Source organism: Talpa occidentalis, unplaced genomic scaffold (assembly GCF_014898055.3).
Source record: "Talpa occidentalis isolate TD23 unplaced genomic scaffold, MPIMG_talOcc4v2.1 talOcc4.3, whole genome shotgun sequence".
In the NCBI taxonomy this organism is placed as follows: Eukaryota; Metazoa; Chordata; class Mammalia; order Eulipotyphla; family Talpidae; genus Talpa; species Talpa occidentalis.
The window spans coordinates 104,710,753-104,737,296 of record NW_023603184.1 but is presented as its reverse complement, the minus strand read 5'-3'; the positions used below and the strand labels follow the sequence as shown (position 1 = coordinate 104,737,296).

General features: G+C 37.8%; 1 protein-coding gene across 2 annotated transcripts in view; it reads left to right on the top strand.

Moving 5' to 3' along the window:
• Positions 1-26,544, top strand: part of CHN1 (chimerin 1) — a 154,621-nt gene that overhangs the window by 113,536 nt on the left and 14,541 nt on the right. For both annotated transcript variants that reach the window (XM_037523572.2, XM_037523573.2), the window contains 2 exons: positions 3,471-3,548; positions 21,297-21,381. In XM_037523572.2, coding sequence (XP_037379469.1) covers positions 3,471-3,548; positions 21,297-21,381 — 163 coding nt within the window. The remainder of the gene's footprint in view (positions 1-3,470; positions 3,549-21,296; positions 21,382-26,544) is intronic.

The following is a 26,544-nucleotide window of genomic DNA, read 5'->3' as shown; positions in this document are numbered from 1 at the left end:
CACAATTAAGCCATTTTGTCTATTTTATAGAGCAGACTATGATAGCGCTATACCCCTAACACCTTAAATTTCTCTCCTGCTGTCATTATAAAGCAATAGAAAGAAGCATCAGGTCTTAGAAGACAGGAATTCAGATCCCAGATCACCCATTTTCTGACAGTGACCTTGAATGAGACACTGAGTCCCTGTTTCTTCATCTATAAAATGTCCATCATACAGCAGTGCTCCCAGGAGTGCAGTGACTAGTAAATAAGACAAGTATATGAAGCATTAAACATTGTTCCTGGCTTCTTAATAAATGCTGGTTCTCTCATTTCCAAACTCCACCATGTGCTGCCTTGACTAACATGTATGTCTTTAATTATATGCATTTTTATAGGTAGGGGTGAGCTAGAATTTGGGAAACTGGCAGAGATCATAATACAAAGGGAAAGGCAGGAGTTACCAGGCATATTTGTATGGCATAAACCAAATGCAATTTAGATCCTTGAGGGTAAGACCATGTCTTCTACCTCCATGGCATACCTTGTGGCTAGTGTTTGGCATGGTCCTGTTAATGCTGTCACTTATTGAGTGCTTTCTCTCTGCCTTTCCTCTTTTACATGTCACCCCCTTTATACGGCCTAGCAGCCAACCTGTAAGAGAGGTAGTGTTAATCCATCGTATGCAGATAAAATGACAAGGGACCAAACAACTCTCCCAAGGTCAGGATTCTGTGTTCTCTGATCTGAAATCCTGCCTTATTATACTTTACTACCTCCCAGTAAAAACAGCTGCCTTCTTTTGGTTGTCTTTTTTTAACCAAATATCTTTAGCTAGATATGTTCAAATATAAGGATGAGTCGGACGCACCTGTCTGAAACATTAGAATGTTGATATTGGTTCTGAACTTGAGTTAGCAGTTCTTATGACCTGAGAGATCTTTAGCAAAATTAATGCAGAAATGCAGTTGCAGTGATTAAAGGTATGATAGTGACCAGCCATTTGAGCCTAGCTGAGAACTTTTCATCTCTATCTGCTGTTTTTTAATCTCCTTACGCTGTAGGTAGCTGCCCAACTTGCAATTAAACCAGTATTTGATTAGATAGAACATTACTTAGAACAGCAGACCATGCTCTCAATGTCCAAATGTTCAATTTTACCCAGCTATGAATTTTAGGAATAACTACCACATTTTTTTACTTTAATGTTTATTTTTAGTACAATATTTGATTTCTCCTCTCATTTGTAGTCCCCATAGTTCTATCGTCACAGCCCTTATGCTCTTCCCTCCCCATACCCTTCTGGAAGCCTCAGATCTATACTACCACAAATATTTTTAAGCTTTGGATGCATTTTATTCATAATAATTGAAGGACTGGGATGATTTGTATTAACAGAACCTTGATCAGAAATGCTTAAAAAAAAAAAAGCTACTTGGTGTACATGGGTCATTGCTTTCCTTAAATAAGCAACGACATTGTAGAGGAAAAGTTTACTGGTAAATTTGCCTTTGGAGTCTTTTTTTCCCTAGTGCCTACTGAGAACTGGATAAACATCACTTTAACTGTACCCGTCTAAGGGTTGGCTGGCCTTTATATTTTTAGTCCTCACATGACAAAGTAGGTCTAAGCTGAAGAGTAATTTAGGTTAAACAAGGAATGTTTTCCCATTGCATTTCCCCTGAACGCAGGCATTTTAGGTCTCATTAATCATATGGATATAATTTGGTGAAAATGAAACATCTGTACATATAAATATTAACTTCTGCCTTTTATTTACCTAAAAATATTTTTAAAAGACGGAACTGTAAACTTAAGCAAGTAAACAATACTTAGGGATGTTTAGGAAATCAGTCATTCAATATTCCCAATCTCTACCATGGTTTAAGGACCACTTTGATCCTAATTAGATGAGAATCTGCATTGGACACGCACCCTCATCGAGTATGAAATCTGTGGTAAATTGTTTGCACTAAGTAAATAACTATTTAAATATAGAGAGCTTTAGATTCTCTAAATACAGTGTTACATTCAATCATCGCAGGTTAAATGCAATTACTGTAGTATGAGGAAACAGATGGGGGATGTTTAAGGAACCAATATGGGAAAACTTGACTTCAGCTCCTTAGTAAAAAAAAGTATAGGTACTTCCTTAGTTTGAGTTTCTTACCCAATGCCCCTTTCTACACCAGCAAACAATACCCACAGGTCCTATAAGCACAGACCCACTGTGTCTGGAACCTGCGAATCTGTGTAAATGAGGAGTTATCCCCGACTGGCTCCCACTGTGTTCTGGCCTCAACCTCTTGAATAAGGAATGTTCAGAGTAGGAATTAAAATAATGATTGGATTTAAGTATAGATCCACATCAAAACTGCTCATGGTAGGGAGACAAAACTGACCACTCTGGGGAGTTAGCAATGTTATGTGTGCTCCTACTGAAAGTTTTTTTTTTTTTTTTTAATCAAATACTCCGTTTTTGCTATTGGGTTATAGTTAACTAACCTTAGCATATGCAGAAAGGAGGATATAGATCAGCCTTTCATAATCTACTTGGCAGTGGTATGTTCTTTTTAAAGCCTTGTGCTGTGTTAATTTTCCTTTGCTTTTAATAAGTAAAAAAAATCCCATTTTGTAATAATGCGTGACTCATTCACTGCTCATTATCTTCCCACTGATTTTTTTTTTTTCCTTGAGCCAGCAAGAAAATCTTACATGAGAGGAGGGAGAAACAGAGACAGAGTGAGTTTAGGAATACAGTACTTAAATGCTGTTGCTTGATTTTCATTGGTTATCTCTCCTCTTTCGGTGACCAGTCTAAATCCAGCCTTCCCTGTCAAAACCTTCCCTTCCCCCACCCTCCCTGCTAGGGGGTTCACAGGGTGTCTGCTGCTAGAAACTGATTGCAGGCATCTTTCATTCAGAATGGACATTAATAAATTGAATAGAGAAGAAAGATTTTAAAAATGTAATCTGTCACAATTGCATGGCTTTTAAAAGGGGTAAAGATGCTAAATGTTTTGGATGTTTGCATCGACTCTTATTTCTGTTCAGACTCTTAAGTTTTCAGAAGCTTAAATCTAGAGCCCTTTAAAAAAAAAAAAAAAAAAGGAAGAAAGAAGAATTTTTCTGGTTAGTCGACCTCTTTTTAAGAAGTGCTTCATCATCCTCCTCCACCTCTCCGTGATGTTTCTCTGCAGCTCTCTGTAGGTTAGGGCTCTGTGCTGCCCGGCAGAATGCTCATCTGTTAGCTGAACAGAGTTCATCGACAGACATAGATCAATATAGGTTTTCTTTCTTTCCTGTGAATTCAAAATGCCATCCAAAGAATCTTGGTCGGGTAGGAAAACTAATAGAGCTGCAGTTCACAAATCAAAACAAGAGGGCCGTCAGCAAGATTTATTGATAGCAGCCTTGGGAATGAAACTGGGTTCTCAAAAGTCGTCTGTGACAATCTGGCAACCTCTGAAACTCTTTGCTTATTCACAGTTGACATCACTTGTTAGAAGAGCAACTCTGAAAGAAAACGAGCAAATTCCAAAATATGAGAAGGTTCACAATTTCAAGGTAAGAATATTTGCTTTTAACCTTGTAAGAAATGCATTTTACTTGAAATATACAGTGTTAAAGGAGTATCTTCTAATGCCTTCTGAAAAGTAGGATGACTGTACTAAAATGTTTAAGAAACATGTTGTAGGCATGATTTTATTTATGCACTAGCTGAATAAATCTAATAGAATTCAACCCCATCTCCTCTAATGCTGACTTAGTATTCTGTTTAATCAGTGATACTCAGTAGTAAAAGTCTTGACTGATGTTTAAGAGGTCTCATTTAGTCACGATTTTGGTGTTATTATTTGTGATGCAAATATATCTAACTACCTTTGTTGGCTATTTCATGAGAGGATTAGATCTTATCTTTGCTTGTTTCTGTTAAAAAGCCTTGGGTAAAGAGGCATGTGCTGTTGCATCTGGATCGAGCAGATGGCCTGCATTTCCCATAGTTTCTGCCTTTTCTTCTCTGCTAATGAATTGACCATGATGAAAAGAGAATGCTTACCCTGGGACTGGTGGTGCTGCTGACACAAGCAGCTTCTCTTGCCTCTTTGACGATTTGCTTTACCTTATGTAGATAGTTTTTAATTGTTGTCAGTGTGTCTCACCAACTACACTTTAATCATCAGTGTATGCATTGATTCAAGCTGTGTGTAGCTCTCGCCTTATTTCCAGCATGATAAAGGTCATGAGTTCTATCCTTTACCACCTAGTTCAGAGAACATGCAATGTGAAGCTGTGCACAGGGAGACCCAGTCTCACTTACCTGATTGATGCAGTGGCATTTCTGAGTAGCTTCCCAGTAGTTGTACAACTTTATGATGAAGTTCTTTAGATAAAATGTCATTAAAGAGGACAATAAATGGAACATCAGTGTTTCCAGCTTTAAGTTAGCATTCACTTCAAATCACAAATTTGGAGTGAAATTTCTGGTGCATTCTAATTTTTAACACTAGCATTTATTTTACTCAAATGCAAAATATCAACCTTCTAATATGCTCAACATTTGCCATAGTGAGCAGATCATTATGAGATAAATCCCAAAATGTGTGGGACCGTGTACAGACTAATATTTCAAGGTAAAGCAAATAGCATTTTCTGCTCTAATTTAGGCCATTCAGTGGATTAAATAACAGAAATCATGTGTATCTAATGTCAACCATATCTTCCAGTTATGAGCCTGAATAATACTGGCAGGTTACTAGGCCTCAGTTTCTTTTTGTATGATATACAATCTGGTGTTACAACATTTTTGCCAGAAAAAAGATCCCAAATAAATCCTTTCATAAAATTATGTGCATTTTGTCACAAAAATAGCCACTTTAGTTTCCTAAGCAAGAAACTGTACTGTGTAGTGCTTACAGTCTAGAAATGATAGGTTTTAAAATAGATGTCCAAAGATGTACCCTCTGATGCATTCAGCAGAACAACTACCCCTATTAAGGGACTGCCTTTTAATGCTAAGTTCTTGTACATGCTTTCTGTCAATACTGATTATACAAATCCTTGAACAGACCTACTTGCTTTTAAACAAGCATAGTTTTTGGTTGGTTTTGTGGTGTTGTATCTTCTAGTAATTTCTCAATTTTACTGTAACATGTCGCTTTAATGTGCAAGTTTTATATAATCAAAGTGCTTGCTATGGGGTACCAAGCTACGAGTCAGAATTGTTCCCAAGCAAAATTAAAAGCGAGCAACTATAAACCAGAGACACACTGCGGGGGGATGGGGAGAAGGGCAGGAAGGATTAGGGTCAAAATAAGGGGGGTGCAATTGTATGGGGCATATAACCAACATGAAAATGCATACATTGTGCAAAAATGATGTAAGAATTATATAAAATATTTAAAAAGATGTCTCTGGAGCTAAGAAAATTAAAACCAGTGTGGGCTTACTACTTATGCTTAGGAAAGAACGCATGTGAGGTAGTGAGTTATCTATTTTATTGTATTATATATTTTAAGAGTTGCTGATAAGGTCAGAAAAGTTTCAAAACTTGTCTCCTCCTATTGAAATTGTTACGTAGAAAATGTTTCTTTGCGGTGGCATTATAAAAGATGGGGGGGGCCAGTCAACATACTTGACTTCCCAGAACATCCCCACAAGAATTCAGGCTCTGTGGCAGGAGCAGTTCCCTCCCACACAGATGTTCACTGAGAAGGTCACTGCTTATGATGTGTGAGTATGTCCAGTTCAGAGATGTACTGTGGGAAAGGCTTTAACACTTACGTAAGGATGACCACTTCTGTGGCCTTACAGCTTATAGCCTCTATGTTGGTGTAAGTGTGTTCCTGCTAATCACACGCCCACTCACTAAAGCCTCGTTTCAACGTGGGTTTCTTGCTTGCTTCTTGAACTGCCTTGTTACGTAATGCTGCTTTGTGGTGCTGAACAGCTGCCAAATCTCATTCCTGAGGGTGAAGCCAAGAGTGCCTTATACCTTCAGTGAAAGCACCAAGGTGAAATCCAAAAAGATCAACTGGGCCCAACTCCAAACAGTTGTGTGTCAAGGTTTTTGTGGGGTTTTCCCCCTCATTAAAAAAAAAAGAAAACAGGAAGGCTTCTCATTTTGCTGTGTTATGTAACGCAGTCTTATGTTTTCCTATTGTTAATTTTTAGGATTTGATAATCTACCATAATAAAGTAGCCCTTTCTCTTAGGGAAGTCATTTTAAAAATAAATGTACTACATTCTTAAAGGAATAACATCTTTCAAAGTTTTCAAAAATTCACCTCTCATTTTAAGAATTGCCCGCATCCTGAAGAGTGAGAGATGGAGTGCAAGTGCTAATTTCTTGAGCAGACTTAAAAAACAGACAGACAATGGACATTAAGAAACATAAACCCCCCGCCCCCACCCCCACCCTGCACTGATTTACCTACATTCTGAGGCTTTCTGGATCAAGTGATCACTGAGCCCTTAGGAACTTGGTTTATCATCTGTATGACTTTCAGCAGATGGATTCATGTCTCTAAAACCTGTTTCTACGTGAGAAAAATAGTTTTTTTGTATGTGTAGATATATATGGTAGCCACTATTTTTGTAATTACAAGTCAATCTTCAGTGATTATTTTTTTTCCTGAATGCATCTTCATAAGATTGTTTTTCTTGCCTAGTCGCAGAGTTCAATATGCAGTTGAGCACTTCGGCCTGATTATGGAGACTAAACAAAGCTCTCGCTTCTGTTTTAGCTCCCAGGCTGTTAGATGTTACATAAGAGCAGTTGCACTTCCATGCACTACAGAATACAGTGAAATCTGTTTTTTTAACTCACTGTAAACTAAATTAGATATAATAAGAACAGAAACCTGACTACTTAGGCTAATTGAAAGAGCAACATTAACAATTATTATAGCGAGTATATCCTTTTTAAAAAGTTTAGTTTTGGGCCTCCCCTGATGGCGCAGCGGTTGAGTGCTAGGCTTCGAGGCTGTCTGCAGCCTCTGCAGTGCTGGTTCGTTCCCTGGCCACCGGCGAGGGTCCCACCAAAAAAAAAAAAAAAAAAGTTTAGTTTTTTCTTAAGGTGCTCTTGAAGTGGTGATTGATTTGGATGCATTCTGCATGTAAGTGAAAGATATATTAATGTATTGAATGTTGCCAAGATAAAAACGCAAGCAATCAATCCTGAAATTTGAATTGATGCTGTAATTAAAATAGTATCATAACATGAACCTTGTAGAGTTTAATTACTGATTCAGGACCTACTAGGATAAAGCAATAATGGTGAACTTGTCAATCCTGGCCAGCACTCCTACCAGAGTGGTCTTTCTTTTGAATCATAAGATTCACATTCGAGATTAAATACAAAGTCTTCTTTTTGGCCAGAACTGCTATCTTCCAGTAAGTTGCCAAAATGACCAACACCAAGGGAAAGAGAGGCACCCGCTGCATGTTCTCTAGGACTTTTAGAAACTATGGAGTAGTTCCTTTGATCACATATATGTGAATCTACAAGACAGGTGGTTTCACAGACATCAAGGAAATGGGCACTGTTCAAAAAGGAATACCCACAAGTGTTGCCATGGCAAAGCTGGAAGAGTCTATAATGTCGCCCAGCATGCAGTTGGCATTGTTGTAAACAAACAAGCAAAGGGCAAGATTCTTGCCGAAAGAATTGAGCATATTGAACACTCTTAAGAGCCTAGATAACTTCCTTTTTCCTGATCATTTTCTTTCACACATTTCAGGAAGTCAAAGAGAAAAGTACTTGGGTTTAGCTCACCCAGAGCAGCACACTTTGTGAGAACCCATGGAAAAGACCCACTCCCCATGATTTCATGTCATGATAGGTGTGGAAAAAGACTTCTGAACTATTAAAAATAAATACAAAATGAATCAACAAATAAAACTGCCTGACAGTTCTAAAATTCTCCAACTAAGAAGCACTAGGCTACTTTTATTAACTTTATTAAAAACCCATATAGGGACAAATTTTTAATGTTGATTTTTTTTTAAGAATTATATATGAAAGAATTTTGAAAAGTTGTATCATTAGGTATGTAGAATGTCATAGTCAAGGGTTGTGCCTACCAACCCTGCTTTTGTATTAGTTCCATGAGGGCACCACAGCCCTACCACCACCTTTCCTCTCTCCTGACCCCGATCCAGTGAAGCGCCTGATAACTGGATTTATCTGCTGAAGGACTAAAGAAATGAGCACACAGTGTGATTTGGGGCATTGGGTGTAGTTGTTAGTTTGTATTTGGTGGAAATTTTTTTTGGTATTATTTTGAAATCACTTCTCATGGAGCAGAAACTTTCAACACAAAATGGATTTTCTAGTGTACTGAAGTCAGGTATTGATACAAAATTTTTTTTTTTACCAAATTCATGTGGGTTTTTAAAAATGAAAGAACACCCAAGATACCATGTTTTTGTGTTAGAGAATTTGTGTTCACATCTTAAGTGCTCAGAAACTTGAAATTGTTTTTGAATAGTAAGGAAGCAAAATATGAAAATGGAAAAGGCAATCTGGAATGTCACATTATTAAGCTGCAGCAATAAAATCACTAAACATTTTGCAGGAATGTTTTTCTCCAAATTGGAGATTAAGTTGAATTATACCATATGTACATGCATGTATATGTGTATATACACGGTTCCTAATTCTTAATGTGGGTCAGTTGCAAGAGAAGTTTAAACAAGAACAAAATTTCAGTGCATAGTGTTTGTTGTCTCTGCCTAGGGCACCCAGACTTGTAGAAGGTTGATGAAAAGTAGGTGACTGCACAGAATTATCTGTAAGGTCCCTATAGACATTGCGTTTCTGTTGCTCGCTAGTACAGTATTTATTAGCAGCCAAAATAGTTAACGGACACCACTGCACTGCTTTTTACTTCTGCCTCTGTTGTTGGTGAGGTGGACCACAAAGACCAATCCTGCACTTCCATCTGGGCCTGTGTACTGATTCAACTTTGTAACCTTCTCAACCTCACCCTTGCCTATCTTTTTTTTTTTAAGAAGTGGGGTACAGGCCAGAGAGAGCAGGAGCAGAACAGGCGTATATCCGAAACACAATGCTGAGGGGAGCAGTGGGCTAGACAGGAGAGTTCTGCTGTGCCATGTAGGTTACTCTCCAGCCGGCCAGGGATCGAACTCTTGCCGCAAAGGCTGCGGACAGCCTCACAGCACTGTGTTCAACCCCCTGTGCCACCAGGGAGGCCCTGCCTATCCTCATGAGTAGTAATGCTGGCTAGGGGTCAGGGTATGACACATATCAAGAGCAAATCTCAATCATTAAGTTCACTGAAAAGGTTACTGCCAGCCTTGAATAATCCAAGAAGAAATAGTTTACGATATATATAAGAATTAATATTATTTCAAATGTCTATACTAACCAAAGTGATTTACAGATTTAATGCAAGTCCAGTGGCATTTTTTTTTTTTTCAGAAGTAAAACAATCCTAAAAGATCCTGAATAGCCAAAGCAGTCTTGAGCAAGAAAAACAAAATTGGAAACATCACACTTCCTAATGACAGAGTACCAAAATAGTATGGGACTGGCATAAGGAAACTTATCAACCAGTGGAACAGAGATCCTAGAAGTAAATCCATGTATTCATGGTCAACTAATGGTCAATATGGGTGCCAAGAATGCTAAATGGGGAAAGTATAACCTCTTCAGTAAAAGATGTTGGGGAAAAGATATCTTCATGCAAAGAAATGAAATTGATCTCATATACAGAAATGGATGAAGAGACTTAAATACTTAATAGTGTCATACATCCACCATAAAACCGCCTTAGAGGGTTTCTTGACATTAGTTTTGGCAATGTTTTGGGTTTGACAACAAAAGCATAGACAGCAAAAGCAAAAATAGACAATTAGGATGGCATCAAACTAAAAAATTTCTGCACAGTAAAGGGAACAGTCAACGAAGTAACTATGGTACCTATGAATGGAAGAAAATATTCGTAAAATATATATCTGGTAAGTATCTAAATGTATAAGGAATTCCCACAACTCAATAGAAAAATCAAAATAACCTAATTAAAAAGTGGGCACAGTAACTGACAGACATTTTTCAGAAGAAGGTATACAGATAGCCAACAGGCACATGAAAAAATGCTCACTATCACTTATTATGGAAATGCAAATCAAAACCACATACCTGTCAGGATGGCTATATATATATATATGTGTGTGTGTGTATATATACACACACACACACACACATAAAGAGAATAAGCAACAGTAAGGACGTGGAGAAGGGAACCCTCTAACAGTGTTGCTGGGAATTAAGGTAGAGAATCACCCTGGCACATGACTCCCAACACAAGTTTAGGCTATAAATGTATAGGAAGAACACAGTTTCAAAAGGCACCACCTCCAAAAATCTGTTGTTTTTAATATTTGTGTGTACACACAATACTCTGAAGTTAACTTTTTGTAGTGTCATACATCCACCCTTCTTTTCCAATTGAGCATTGACTCTTTTGTTCTGTTTCATGGACTAACTGAAGAGATATATAGTAATTCATCTATGATTTTTTGAGGAGTCTTACATAGGAGTGAACACTACTATGTAAGTAAGTAGGAGGCCACTACTGTGGCCTCAGTAAGATGGTCAAAGGACATGCCTGAAGAATACATACATGTTCTAACCTCTTACCCAGTTACTTTCTACATTGGCAAGATCCCAATACTTCATACACTAATTATCACTACTCAGCCTTCATTATTCATTTACAGTAGTACATGACACAAAAATATTGTCTTCAAATCTCACAGGGCAGAGAAAAGAGACATGCATATACGCCAAAAAAAAAAGTGGAATGATAAAGAGCTTACATGCAGATATTTTTCTTTCTTAAATATTTTAACACACATTACTGCTGGTTTCTGAGAAACCAAAATTACTTTCCTCATAAACACCATACTAATAAATTGTTTCCTGACCCCTCTTGAATTACCTCAAGATTCTTCTGGTTGCAAAATAGGAAAGCTAGAACAGAAAGGGGAAATGATATGTGGTGCTTTTCTTCAATTTTTATCTTATACACTAACTTCATGTGTTCATATTTTATGGCTTTATGGGATTTTACATATGCACATTTACAGGCCAGAATACTATGTACATGATTTTAAAAAGAAATGATTTTACACTATTTCTTTGTTAACATTTTAAAGTAAGGGTTATTTTCAGTGTAGGATAATGTTAACAAAAAGTTTTTGAAAAGCAGGAGGCAGGGTAAAAGGGAAGAGAATGTACATTATGTACAGAATGGCAACAAAGGTTCTTACCTGAAACTATGCAAGACAATGGAGTGATAACTTCAATGTACTCAACAACAAAACTATCAGCCTAGAATTCCATGTCCAGCAAAAATACCTACTAAAATAAAAACATGTTTATTTAAACAAAAGGGTAATGAATTCATCTCCAGGAGAACTATAGCAGGAACATTAAAGGACTTTTTCAGACAAAAGAAAAATACCAGTTGGAAATTTAAATCTATACAAAAGAATGAAGAATGACAGAAATAGTAATTGTGTAGGTTAGTATAAAAGATGTTTTTTTCTTCATTTTACTCTTTAAAGGATAATTGACTGTTTAAGCAAAGATAGTAATATATAGTTTATACAAATAAAATACGTGACAACAATAGCATGAAGTACAGGGTGGGAGAATAGATATATGCTGCTAAAGAGACTTATGCTATCCATGAATTGGTATAATATATTTGAAGGTGTTTTAGTAAGGTAAAGATGTGTATTGTAGACTTTAGAGAAAGCTGTGCAATCTATCCAAAAGTATGCAAGATGAGAGATAACAAATGGAATAAATATAAAACAAAAGATGGCACATTTATTCCCCCCCTATTGATAGTTACATTAGATGTAAATGGCCCAAGTACTCTTAAAAGGCAGAGGTTGCCAGATTGGATTAAAGCAAAACAGATCCAACTGTATGTGATCCACAGGAAACCCACTTAAAATACGGACACAGTAAGGTAAAAAAGATACAATAATTCAAAGAAAATTGGAGTGGCGGATTTCATATAATTTTCAGCACAAGGAATATTATTGGTAATAAGGGGTAGAATTCATCAAGAGGACACAGCACATTAGAAATTGTATGCCCCTAATATAAGAGGCTCAAAGTATATAAGTAGCATCTAAAATGAGAAATGGACAAATCCACAATTATAAATGGAGATTTCCAAAATTTCTCAGTGCTAGAATACACATACGGAACAAATAGAAACTTGGGAAGGATAAACTGTTATTAATAAATTTGACCTAATATCTATGGCATATTCCATCCAAGAACATCAGAGTATACATACTAAATAAACACACAAGATTCACAAAAATAGGTAATATTCTGGGGCATAAAACACGTGTGAATAAATCAGAGGATTGAAATCATATAAAGCATATCCTGTTATTATAGAATCAAACGCAAATCAGAAACATACATGGAAAATTCCTTACATATTTAGAAGTCGAACAACTTATTGCTAAGTAACTCATGGATTAAAGAAATCACAAGGGACATTAGAAAATGTTTCGACCTGAATGAAAAGAATACAGCATGTCAAAATCCATGGACTGTGGATAACATAGTGCTAATAGTAAAATCTCTGTCATTAAATGTTTCTTTTAGGAAAAAAAGTCTTAAACCAGAGAGCTAAGTTCTACCTCACAAAGCTAGCAAAAAAATGACCCAGTTAAACCAAGTATTAGAAGTAGGAAACATTAAAAAGCAAAGATCAACAAAATAGAAGCAAAATAGAAAAATCAGGATCTCTTTTACAAACAATTAAAAAGGGTTTTAACTACATAGTTTAGATGACATTTTTACAGCCAAGCCAAAGAGAAATTGAAACCTGGTTATGTGGCAACATTAATGTTAGTGCAGACTGACAACTGGGGGTAACATGGTTTGGGTTGTTTTTGTCTCCTGGGTTCAGTTTACCTGCCTATAATATGGACTAAGATATTATCTGTCCCTCAGCTGTGGATGATACGGTGCTTTTATTATACAACCAAGTTGAGTCACATGTTTCATTTTCCTATTATATCTGTAGAATGTAACTTTATGGGATTGGTACCTTAAAGTATTGATTCATTGTGCTGAATTTTTTTCTTCTGGTATTTGATGCAAAATTATTTATCCCAGTAATGAAACTTAAACTTTCAAAGTAGAAATGTTTAGGTTATGGTATTTGATCATTTTAAACCTTAGCCATGATGCAGAGCTCCTATGAAAAGAACATTAAAAAGAAATTTGTTTCTAAAACTTAAAAGTCTAAACAATAAAATTATACATTTATACACTTAAACACCCATATTTTGAAAAGGAAATTTTTTTAATTACTGATATTTATTGTTACATTATTTATTATAAATATGTACCTTGTAATATAATCAAAAACAAAAGGAATGCCTTAAAAATGTTGATGCTACCAGTGTTTGACTCTTGGATTCCAAATTGATTGCTTTCTGTAAGGGTTTGCTCCTTCAGCTCAGAACAGAACATTAAGTGAGAGAATTAAGTAGTATTCTAGCATTAATAGAGTTGTGTGAGAATCTCAGCAAATTTGCTTGTCTGTACCACTTGAGCTCAACTGTGAATTCAGAAGTATTTCTCTTTCATTACAGTAGTATTGATTTGGTGGTAGGTGGAGGTGGGGAGATAAATCATGAAGGAAGCCATAAAGAGATCTACGCTCTGTTAGTGTAGATTGAAGAATGGATTGTGTGAGTAGAACTGATTCTTTTTTTTTTTTTTTTTTGGGGGGCACATGTTTACTTATTGTTTTACCTACCAGTCAATAAAAACCACTTTTATTTTTGCCATGTAAGAGTGGAACTGAATTATCTGGTTGCCCTAATAATTTCCCTAATAGTAAGTTAAGACTAGTGTCACTACAGTCTGACCACATGTCAGCTTTTTCCTGTAGTTATTTCTTTTACTTAAGGGGATGTCACTTATTTGTGGCATGGCCAATGTAAGTCTAGCAGTCTTACGGTGTCTCCCGCAGTTTTGAATAGTTTTCTCACTCTTGAAACATTAGGTCACTCACTTTTTGCCATTTTCCAGCCTTTCAAAATGATACTTGTGTTAGCTCCTTGTGGGGGTAAGTACGTGCCTCCTGAAGGCCTGACAACCGTCCCCTGTGTCTGCACCTGCAGTAGCTGGTGGCAGGAGCTGTTCAGAGCTTTATCTCCTCAGCTCTGTCCTCCGCCTGTGCACAAAGAGCCTCCCCAACTCTGCTATTGGCTAGGGAGCCCCTTCTCCAGCTCCAGGAACTCAGCAGTGGCAAACCTTGCTTAGCACCATGTTTCCAGAGCTCCATGCATTCCTTTGCATCTCCTGCCATGGCCACCACATTACACACCTGCCCCATCAGAGCGAGAGGTGGGGGCATGGCCAGCAGCGTATCCATGCTAGGGACTTAACTGTACCCAAACCTCTCTGTCATAGATTGTTTTCTCAGGAATTTTAAGGCCACTGGTATTTTGACTATATGTAATTGAATAAGGCAAGAAGGTATTGCCCTCACACTGAAGATATTCCTATTTTATGTACCCCTTCCCACCTTTTTCTGCAGGGAATGCCTACACAATTTTATGTGTTTGTTACTAATTATAACTACTCTTATGCATTCTTTCCATGAGTTAATAATATAAACTAAGATATTTAAGTGTCAAAATTGGAATTAAAATTCTAAATTATAAATTAAAAGGTTTAAGACCAACTTGGTGATTCTGAAATTGGTTCTGGTTGCCTTAAAGATAAAAAAAAAAAAGAGAGAGAGAAAAAAGCCTCTTCCTGCCCAGCTGCCTGCCTGCCTACCTACATTCCTTTCATTTTGATTCTGATCATCTGTTCTCTCTTTTCATATCACCCAGCACCACACTGGAGAACTGACTCATCAGAGTCTCCCAAATGAAGAATGACAGCTGAAATGTCATTGCCACCTTCCCAAGCAAAATTTCATTTTCCCTAATGTCCTTATCGCCTGCAACATGGTTTACATTTGCAGCAGGCATGCTCCTGGTTATTTGCATTCATGCTTATTTCTGAAGCTAGTGCATGACATGGAAAGGATAATGAAGATAGGCTGAATTTTCCTTTATCTTCCCATAGCATGGATTTCTTCTCCACTGTTTGTAATACTGACATTCACATGGGAGATGTGAATGTCAGAAACATGAGAAGCAGGTGCACTGCTGGTTTTCTTACAGAAGCCAGAGTTTTGATCAATATAAATGGTCACTGCCCAGGAAATAGATGCCACTTGGACTATGCCCAGGGGCACTTCATAAGCCACCCACCTTTCTCCCTGTCCATCCTTCCCAGCTTGGTTCTGACCACTGCCTTTGTTGTGACAGTCCATTTTTAAGGTGGCTAACGTGAAAGGAGTTGTTTACAGGTAGGAAGCAATCTCCAGTGCCCTGGTACCGAAGGTCTCATTTTTTTCCAGTTGCAAAGAAGAGAACTTCCAACTTAGTTGCTTTGTCCTTTGTTCATGAAGGTGCAATATACTTTCGTTTCACAGGTTGTAGCTCTGGAGGTGGCCTAGAGCAAAAAATCTGTAGCCAACTTACCAGGTTGCTTTTCAGTCCATCCCTGATCTCACTAATAATGTTATAAACTGAAGATGATTACTCTTTTGGATTATGCCGTACCTTACCAAAACCCTCTCCCTATTTTGGTAAATAGATCAAGTGATTTGTTTAAATAACTAAGAAATAGTGCTGTTTATAAAAGGAATTGGTTACTCTCCCACCTTACATATAAGGTGTTTTTTTAAGGTTCAGACACCAGAAACATATTGGCTTCTGCTGGTAAGACAGTAGCTGAAGGGTTGGAGATGTCACAGAATAAAGTCAAATTCCACTAGCACCTCATTCATCACAAGACCACTCTCCGTCAGCCTTGACTAGCACAAACACAAGAAGCCAGAAGTTTGGGTTTTTTCTAAAAGACCTTCAAGAGAAAGATAGATGACCCAGTTTCTTGGTTTATATTTAATGTTAGCAAAGCTCTGTTTTCAGGTTTCTTAGTCTGAGACTAAGAATTTAGTGACTGTAAAAGGGAGAAAGAGATGAGGAAGGAAGAGAAAGCACAGCCTTGGAGAATGAGAAGAGATGAGCAACTAAACATCTGGAGCGCTTTAGAATAAAAATCTTATAAAAATGACACTTTGAAAATGTCAATAAGCAAATTAATTGACTCTAAAAGCACGGTGTAAAGACATCAGTAATTGTGATTCCTTGAATGCTGACCTGCAGATCTCAGGAAGTACCTACCACACACTAGGGCATTCCAGGCAAAAGTTGCTCCCTAACCTAGGGCTCCTGGCCTGAGCCCCTGGCCCCTGTGAACCATCTAGACCTCCTGTCTTGCAGATGCACCCAAGTTCATTCTTAGCATTCTCCTAAGCAGAAAGAATCCACAAGGTGCAAGTTCTTCTCTTTTATTTTTGGAGTACTCATTCCATTCTGATTTAATCACTTAAGACATGTAATCAAAATACAACCATGTCTACTAAACGAAATTGTCCGCAGGAGATCACACCTTGTCTCCACAGTGCCAGCGAGAGCAGCACAACTGGAGAGTATTCATAGATGTGCGATTTGTACAATTGATTTTTAAAGTTACCTTTTTCCGAATTACTAAAATATGTGATATAAACATCACTGATAAAAAGAAAGTGTATGCCCTGTTCTTTAATGTGCTTGACACGCATATAGTTTGAGTGTCTTCCAGGGAAGAAAGTTGCTTTCAAGTCCAACATCTCTGAATTTCTGGCTAGTTCCAGTTCCTATTTACCACTTTCTCGAAACCCTTTTTCGAGGAACTGAACTCACTTCCTAGTGCACAGACTCCCTTAGCTTCCAGCTTCCTGACACTCCTGCACAGCCATCTTCTCCCTCCTACCTTTTTCTCAAATTGAGAAGGGGAAAGTGATTTTCCTTTTACTCAAAATCATCCCTCTGCTCTGGATCGCATCTCCATCTACTGCCTTTAGGAGCCATACAATCAGCCATACAATCAGATTCCCTTCTTTCCTGGGAATCTTCAATCAGCCCCTCACCTCTCCTCAAACCTGGGCTTGTACTTTTCTTCCCTCTATTAATGTCATCCTTCCCAGTCACCAGGCCCCACACCCTGACAGCCCAGGTTCTTCCCCATTCTTTGCCTGTGATTCATTTGGTTACCAGGCCCTGCTGAGCTGCCTCCTAAATAACTCACTTGGCTCTCAGTCACCACTGCCTGCGTTCTGATCCACGCCATTAATGTGGGTGACTGCCATGACATCCTACATAGCTTGTCTTCCTCCATCCTTGCCTCCTTGTCTGTGTCCCACTGGCAGAGTCTAAACGCATGGGGTAGACCCCATCTGCCTCTTGTCTCTGATCACCACCCCCTGCTCTCCATCACATTGAGCTTCCTTGCAGTTCCCTAAACATCCCAGTATTTTGCTCATGCCTGGGCCTCTGATTTTCTTGGAGCAGCTTTTCCCAGTGCATCCCACTCCAGTGCACAGGCCTGACCAACTCACCTGGCTGACTGCACCTCTGGGAGGCTCAGCACATGATTCCCCCACCTTTGGCCTGAGCCTTGACCCTACCCCAGCTGCCTTCACACTTGGCAGAATCATGGGGAAAACTATGGTGAATTCCTGGAGCCAGTATCCTTTCTACCTTTGTAGATGACATCATTTATTAAATATTTATCAGTGAATAAAAATGATTAATAGATAAAATCTGTTTTAATGATGTCTTAAGAGAATTTTAAAAGCTGCTCTATTCAATTTTTATCATTTCAAACTAGTGTCATAGTCATAGATGTCACCAAATCAAAAGTTTAATACAAATTTTAGCTATAAAAATTCAGAAGGGAATCCAGCTAAACCATATTATACAAATAGAAGTTTAGTGTGCTTCTGATCCTTGAGGGCCTGTTTTTAAGAACAGTTTTCTGGAGAACTTTATGGTAGCTTACATGGGGTTTAAAAAATAAAGTAACAACAAAACTAGCCCCAAATGGCCCAGGATACCTTTATTAAAAAAGTTGGCCAAGAATGAAATGTATGAACAGCAATTTCCTGAAGATTGCATTCTGTGATCCCTTAATTCGAGATCACCGGGCCTGTGTAAACAGTTGAATCCTTTCTCCTGCATATGCAAGATGAAGAAATGTCCCAAGATTTTCAAAACGTCGCAGTCACTAAGTAAGGAAGGGAATTGGGTCTGTCATAACATCTCAGTACTGATTTTTTTTCTAAGTTATTTCTGGTTTTGCTCTCCTGATAAAACATTAAGACCCTTTGTCCTTAGTTAACTGATAAGTCCAAAATAATTCCCGGGACTTCCCCCACACTTGTATTCCATTTTTCGTAGCCTTACCAAATGAAATGGTACTGGGTTATCCCGAGATCTATAAGCAATCCACAAGCCAGTTTGTGTCCCAAAGACTTTCCCTAAAAATAGCTTTACGATTCTATAGCTATTTCATGATTTTAACTTTTTTAAAATCAGAGTCACTGCTATCTATTATATTTTACTCGTTCCCCTCACAGGAAAGAAAGCAAGATTGTATTCTTGGGGCCTGCCCGGTGGCGCAGCAGGTTGAATGCAACGCTGTGAAGCTATCCGCAGCCTCTGCAGCGCGGGTTTGATTCCCAGCCAGCCAGGGAGATACCCACATGGTGTGGCAGACCTCTCCTGTCTCGCCCACTGCTCCCCTCAGCACTGTTTTCGGTCCATCTGCTTGTTCTGCTCCCTGCTCTGTCTCTGATGAATTCTCCCTCTCCCGCACCTTTGGCCTGTACCCCAGTTCTTGTATAAATAAATCTTTAAAAAAAAAAAAAAGATTGCTCCCCTCAGCAGTGTACTTCGGTCCTTCTGCCTGTACTGCAACCCGCTCTGGTGAATTCTCTCAACCCTCCCGCGCTTCTGACTGTACCCAGTGCTTGTATAAATAAATAAATAAATAAATCTTTAAAAAAGAAAAGACATAGGATTATGGCCTTCTTTTCAAAATCAACACAGTTTGTACTCTGCTCACTTGGCACTGACCAGAGTCAAAAGCACATACCTACTTGGAATGCACCAGGTTTTCCACTGCAGCCTTACTTGGGTATTTTGGCCAGCAGTAGTAGTTTGAATTCTGAAGTACCACCTTTTTTGATTCTAATATATACTTACTTTTTCATTTTAACATCTGTAAAATTAGGATTTATCTTATAATCAGTAACTTGTCCAAATTTAACTGACATGATTTTTCTAAATGTAATATGTCTAATATTCAATGTAAGTCACATTCTGTAGCTTAATTTTGAAGAAATGTTATATCTTAACCATTTGCTTGGTTTCTAAGACTTATTTGATAAATGAAATAGTAAAAAATGACTATCTTGGCTGTGATTTTCATTACTCTGTCCAAAATCTGCAATAGCTTTGGCAGATATTTATGTTGGAATCAAATTGTCACATTTTGTGATATTCATTCTCTTGTATTATTGTTTTGTGCAGGAGGAAATATATACAAGAAATTATCTCAAGTAAATAATTTGATACATATCAGTGACTTCCTTGTTTCCTCTCCCTTGTAAATTATTTCTTGAGTGCATTTTCAGTCAATATTTTATTGCTTCTCCATTCTATTGTATTTTTTCATCTGAATTAAGTTAGAAAGTCTTATAAAGCCTTTCATACATTTGAATCATTTCTCCTTCGAGGATGCCTTTCTCAGGGATAAAGGAATCAAAATGCACAGAGACTTATGAGCTGGAATAATTAGTAATTACTATACTAAAAAAGGGTTTCTGATTAACTTCTGCAGTTTCTAAAATTACATTTATTCTCTTTGCTAACATAAAAAGTACCACAGGGTTTCGAGCAGAAATTGGCCCTTTATGATGCTTCCGTTGTGACCAGTCACTAAGTATCACCTTTAACATTTGTGACCCTAACTTTGATTATAGAGGCAGAAGGTGGATTATCTGACAAAACTTTACAGGACCCTAAAGTAAATCTGCATCACTCCTTGCCTTCTTTATGCCAGAGTATTCAGAAAGTGCCAGTATTTGTATTACACATTGCATTTTGGTGTGTCGTGGATATTAATTCCCAACAGGGTAAGTGGAAGCTTCTCTACACCAGTGTGCAATCCTGAGACACCAGAAGGATATTCAGGAATTCAGCTCACTTCTGACTACCTGACTTCTGACTACCTGACTTCCACAGGTTAAGGGTTCAGTCTCCCCAGCAACCCTCCACTTCAGAGACTGTCTGAAAGCCCAGGCAAGCCCATGCTTCTGACCAACCAGTTATAGATCAGTCCCTCCTCTCTTCAGACTGTCACAAGCCCTTATCTGTACTTCTTACCAACTGACTGTAAGTCAAAGGTTTCCAGGACACCCACCTCAGATTTGATTAATTTGCTAGAATGGCTCTCAGAACTCAGGAAGCCCAATTACTCACTATATCATCAATTTAATACATAGGATTTTAAAGGATACTAATCAACACCAGGCAGAAAAGAGGCGCTGGGCAAGATATGGAGAAAAGGTGTGGCACCTTCATGCCCTGACCAGGTTCACCATTCTCTCCAAATCTGCATTCATTCACCAGTCTGGAAATGCTCAGAACTACAGCCTCTTGGGCGTTTACGGAGGCTTCATTATCCAGGCAGGGTTGATGAACTCATTGGCCATTGGTGTTGAGCTCAGCCTCCCGTCCCCCTCCCTTCCCAGAGACAGGGTAGGACTGGAAGTTCTAACCGAACCACTCAGGTTGGTTTTACTGGTAACCTGTTCCTACCCTCGTGTTTACCAAAATTTAAAGTTACCTCCGTAACATAGCAAGTGACATCTTCAACGTTCAGAAAATTTCGAGACTTTTGGGGGTGCTGTAAGGCAAGAACTGTGGATGAAGACCGGATATGTATGAGAAATATATATTTGGTCATTCAGCTGACCAAATATGTATTTCTTATAAATCACGGTATCACACACAGAGGTGAGGCTACTTAACTGTTTGAGGAGACTGTTTGGAAAATTCCACTGAGGAAACTGTTTTCAAAAGTAAATTGCAGTGTATTGATTTGATTTGTCACCATTTCTAAAACAGAGGAAAGAAATGTTGACTGCTTGTCTGTTCCTTTCAACCAAGGTTTTTAAAAATGTAGCCATGTCTCCTCCCCAGTGCAGACTGGCTTGTGAGTTGGACTTTGAGAGAAAACTGGCTTCTCACCCAAGTCTCTCCTCTGACAACTCTGTCGTTGCTCTCTCCCAGGTCCACACCTTCAGAGGGCCACACTGGTGTGAGTACTGTGCCAACTTCATGTGGGGACTCATTGCTCAGGGAGTGAAGTGTGCAGGTGAGTGCTCTTCCCTTTTCCCTAAGTTACAGAGTTATAAAAAAGTAAGTTATAAGGAGACTCACTGTTAATGCACATAAAATGGCTTGATCCTGGTTTGTTCTTGGCATACATGCAGTGGTCTGCATTCGCAGGCAGCGGCTTTGGAAATTGCTATTCTGTCTGTCCTCAACTTTCTGCCCTGGGCAGTAGATAGGGATCTGTTATGGTCCATTAAAAAGAGATTGACTTTTTTTAAAAGTCTGATAAAAGGAGATAAATGGTGTTATATTTAACTTTCATATTTGATGTTGTCATAACTAAATTTATAAAAATGATTTTTAAAAAGCCATGTACAGGGATCTATGATTGTTGCCTTGGAAACTGAATTTTAAGGATAACTTGTTAGGCTGGATTGTTCTTACTAAATTTTTTGTGAAATCAAATTGAAGCTCAAAAAACCTGTGAATTTATCTGCAAAGATGGTTACCAAATTCTGAAAAACCACTTAGTCACTAATATTTTGTGATGTTTTGAAATACTGAATATGCCAAATCCTTTTTATAAAATATGACCATGATACCTTTAGGTTTAAATTTAGAAACATTAAGATTTTGCATAAAGAAGCAACCAACTTGCATTTACTGAATTGCTTTATGAGCTGAGAAGCTATTCACATGGGAAACTCATTTGTGTAGATCGACTACACTGAGTACTAGCCATTTATTCAAACTTCCCTAAATTCCAGTAGACTTGAAAATAATCATTTAAAGTTTAAGTATATAATGTTTGGTTATATAAGTTTCTGCTACTTAAATTGTAAAACTACAAAATGCCATTTTACATGTCTTTTTTATCATGAAGCTTAACACTAAGACAGTATACTAAGTAAAGCATTTTTAAATGGTAGCTATAGTAACTCTCAAACTTATCCACTATTTTTCTTTTATGGCATGATTGTTGAGGGACTATTTTTGTTCATTATATACCGAAACTCAGGGGTCTGATTTTCCTTTTTTCTCAAGTACGTTTTCTTTGAATAGCAAGGTGCAGAACACAGGTGAAGTCTCTAAGTCACCCTTCTTCCAACAATGTCACTTAGTGTCACTAAGGTATGATGACATGGCTAGCCAATTCCACCGAAGGACCTCCATGCCACAGGGAAGGGTAAGAACTTTGAACTGTGCAGAGGCGTCTGTCCAGGAGAGTCAGCTTAAATCCTATTGGATTCCTCTGCCCTAGAGGGATGCCAGCCCCTTCACATGTGTCCATCCAGAGAGGAAACGAAGGCAGAGTAGCCCTGGCTGGTGGCTACCCATTGTCAGAACAACGACCTTCACTAGGAAGGCTGTAGCTGAGGCTCTGAACTGGAGGGGAACTGAACGGAATGTGAAGTGTCGTTATAGAAATGTTAAGGCCATTGACATGGTGTGGTTTTTCAGAGATGAATGGAGTCCTCTTTCCAAAGCACAAATGGCTGACTCAAGAAAAGATGGTGTCTATTATCCTGACCTACCTTTATGGCACAGCTCGACCAGCTGAGACTCTCAATTTCCTAAACACGTTATGACTGTCACCAACTCAAATGCTTTTCTTTTACTATAGTATTGATATTGATATGTATCATTTATATTTTGAAAGCATAAAGGTCATCTATGTAAGAATTCTCAGTTATCAAAAGGGAACAGGTACAACGTATGAATAATCTTTAGCAAGATGACACAATCCTAAATCATATTTGAAAGAAAAGTGTTGGAACATTTACTATAGTAATGAAGGAAAGGGAGAAAGTGATTTACCCCCATAACAGCAGTCCACATCAACAGCCTGATTCACAATTCTTATTGTGAATAAAAGGCAGGAATTGAAAGAAAAACCTTGACATTTTTCATTATATCTTGTCTTTAAAAAGCATTGTATTCTTTGTGATTTGAATTAAAATACAATTTGAATATAACTTGAATATCATTGTATAACTTAAGAACAAGTTAACCCACTTTTAAAACATGGAGGGTTGGGATTTGAATTGTTTTCTATGGCAGCTAATTACATTTGCATTGACCAGGAGATTCTTAGACCTGAGGTGTCTGACCATTCAGGCACCAACTTTATCTGGAACAGAATGCAAGGAATTAAGAATTCAAAACTAACTCTGCTAGATTGAATAATGGCTCCCCACAGATGTCCACTTCCTAACACCTGGAACCTGTGAATATATTGCATGGCAAGAGGGACTCTGATTAAGTTAAGGATATTAAGATAAGAGATTATTCTAGGTTGTCAGGGTGGGGCCAGGTTAATCAGAGTCACAAATGTGCTTCTAAAAGGAAAGCAAGAGAAGCAGAGGCAGAAAAAAAGTTAAGGACAGAAACAGAGGTCAAAAAGGAAAGACTCTATGTCACTATCCTAGTGGCTTTGAAGATAGAGGAAGGGGGCTATGAGCCAAGGAATGCTACAACCTCCAGAAACTGGAGAAGAAAGGAAGCAAAGAAAGATCAGATTCTTCCCTACAGCCTCCAGATGGAACACTGGCCTAACATCCAGTGATTTTATCCCAATGAAATGGATTTTGGAGTTCTGACCTCAAGAACCTTAAGGTGATAAACTCATGTTGTTTTAAGCCACTAAGTGTGTGGTAATTTGTTACAGCAGCAGTGGAAAACTAAGACATAGTAACAAAATTTAAAGATAGTACTTCCAAAGAAAAATAGCAAGCTTACTCTGTCAGAAAAAGAAATATTTATTTGCTTTTGATCCCTAAGTTGGCTTGCTTTGTTCTGGTTTCTTTTTTCAAAATCCACCATAGCAAAAGAGAGCTGATCAGGAATTTTTAAAAGTATTTTCCCAGAGCAGCAATTTCATATCCCATCACTATTCTCTTTACAAAAAAACAAACATGTTGGGTGTCAGGTGATTTTCCAACCCCTAGCGTGGCAGAACTGCTGTAGGGATCAGACTGAATCTAGCCAACAGGACGGACACAGCTCCGGGCTTGCCATTGAGCAGTCCACAGCTGACACAACTGGGGGAGCAGCAGGGATGATGATCACCCCAACCCTAGTCATCAGACATAATACTTTTCAAAATCCAGCAACACAAAGTTCCATAGTTGGTATTGAACATAGTCTCATCTACCAAAGTCTCCCTTACACTAGCCCTCTTTAAAGTGAGTAAAATTATGTTGCAAGGGAGTATCTAACTGCAGGTATGGTGCTTCTCCTGCTAAATATTTATGAGCCTGTACTTAAAGAATGATTGTTACTCAGACAGAATGGTTTGAAATGTAAGTCGAGAGGTTAATACAGTCCATTATTATTATATAATCATTGAGGGTCTCCCCAGTGGCACAGCAGCTTGAGCACAGTGCTGTGAAGCTGTCCGCAGCCTCTGCAGCACAGGTTAGATTCCCGGCCAGCCGGGGAGATACCCACATGCCGTGGCAGACCTTTCCTGTGTTGCCCACTGCTCCCCTCAGCAGTGTATTTCATCAGTCTGCCTGTTCTGTTCCCCGCTCTGTCTCTGGTCAATCCTCTCACCTTTCCACTCCTCTATCCAAGCTCTTGTATGAATTAATAAATCTTTTTTTTAAAAAAGCTATATAATCATTGAGAATGTAAAACATCCCCCCAATAAAAAAGACCATTATTCCACCATTGTTCCTAAATTGTCTTCATTTTAGCCCTACTAGGAGTTAAGCCAGGTAATAATTGTTGTAAATGAAACATTTCAACTGAGTATTGATTGTCTTTCAAAGTGACTTCATTTTTCCAGTGTATCATCATCATTACTGCCTGCTCCCATGAGGAAATGGCATTTTTTCCCTAATAAAGTATTTACTCTTCAAGTATATAAGTCCTTAGCTTTTAGGTTAAAGAAAATAAATGGGAAGTACTTTGAGTTACTGCTTTGATTGTATCTAAAAAGGTATGTTTGTCCTTATACATCAGTGAGAAATTGGTTAGACTAGCTTAAAACTTGCATGTAGCCCTTTTAATTGAAAGCAAGTTACATAAATATTCTAAAGAACAAGTTATTCTTAATTTTGTTTAGAAAATAATGCATATTGGATGCATATTAGAATGAACTATTCCCATTTTTCCTGAATAGTCTTGGGGTAGATTTAAATAACTAAGATGTATTTTAAAATAAGTTTTCTTTACAATTATTTTAAATATGAACAATCATAGACATGAATAATTATTGTTCCTTCAAAACACACATTAACATACCCCTTAATCCTATCAGTGATAGCAGCTATTTGAAAAAAATGTTTCTGTCCCTTCTAGCTATAAAGCATACATGTTTTTTTAGAAAAATCAAGTCCCAGGAAAATCGGAGCGTATCCTCAAGTTAATAGGCTAAGTAATAGAAATATTTTATTAATATAAGGACCAAATAAAATGTGATTTGAATTTTTCATTCATCCTTTCATATGTTTATCCTGTGCTTATAAACTTGAACTGGGAGGGGGGGAATGTGGTTTAATAGTAACATAAAAATAACCTAGCAAAACCAGAGATAGAAAAAAATGAAATGATCTTTTATGGACTTTTTTTTCATTTATAGTTTAGAGCTTCCCTTGGAGAAATGGAACTATATAGGAGTTATATGACTTTAATAAATAAGTATGAAAACCAAATAAAGTCTTAATGGCAAACTGAAATATTGATATATTGCAAGTCCCTGAAGCAGAAATTTTCAGAGGAAGCTCAGGGGCTGGTATATTGCACTGTGAACTTAGGGGTATAAAGATGCTTTATTTTAATGACTGCCTTATTCTTTGGCCTTCTGAAGAGCTTCATGTCCAATCCTGCCAAAAATTTGGCCTTTGGAGTTTATTTCCAAAATTAAGCATAATTTATTGTCCCATAGTTTCATCTTACTCAATGAAAGAATATGGGTTTATAAAACATTTCCCTTTTCCTGCAATACCTAAATCTTAACTCAGTTATCACTTCATCCAGATTTTACTGAGTCACAAATAAACTTAGGAGTCTGCTCATGTTTAAAATGGGAGATAACTTTAAACATTTAAAGGAAAAAGTTAATATCCAACCGTTAGTGCTAGCCAGATGTTTTCATATTATGAGGCTACATCAACAATTTTTTGTTTGCTTTGAACTGGATTTCATTTAGAATTTATACTTAGGGGAAAATATGAAAAAATAAGAATATAACATACAG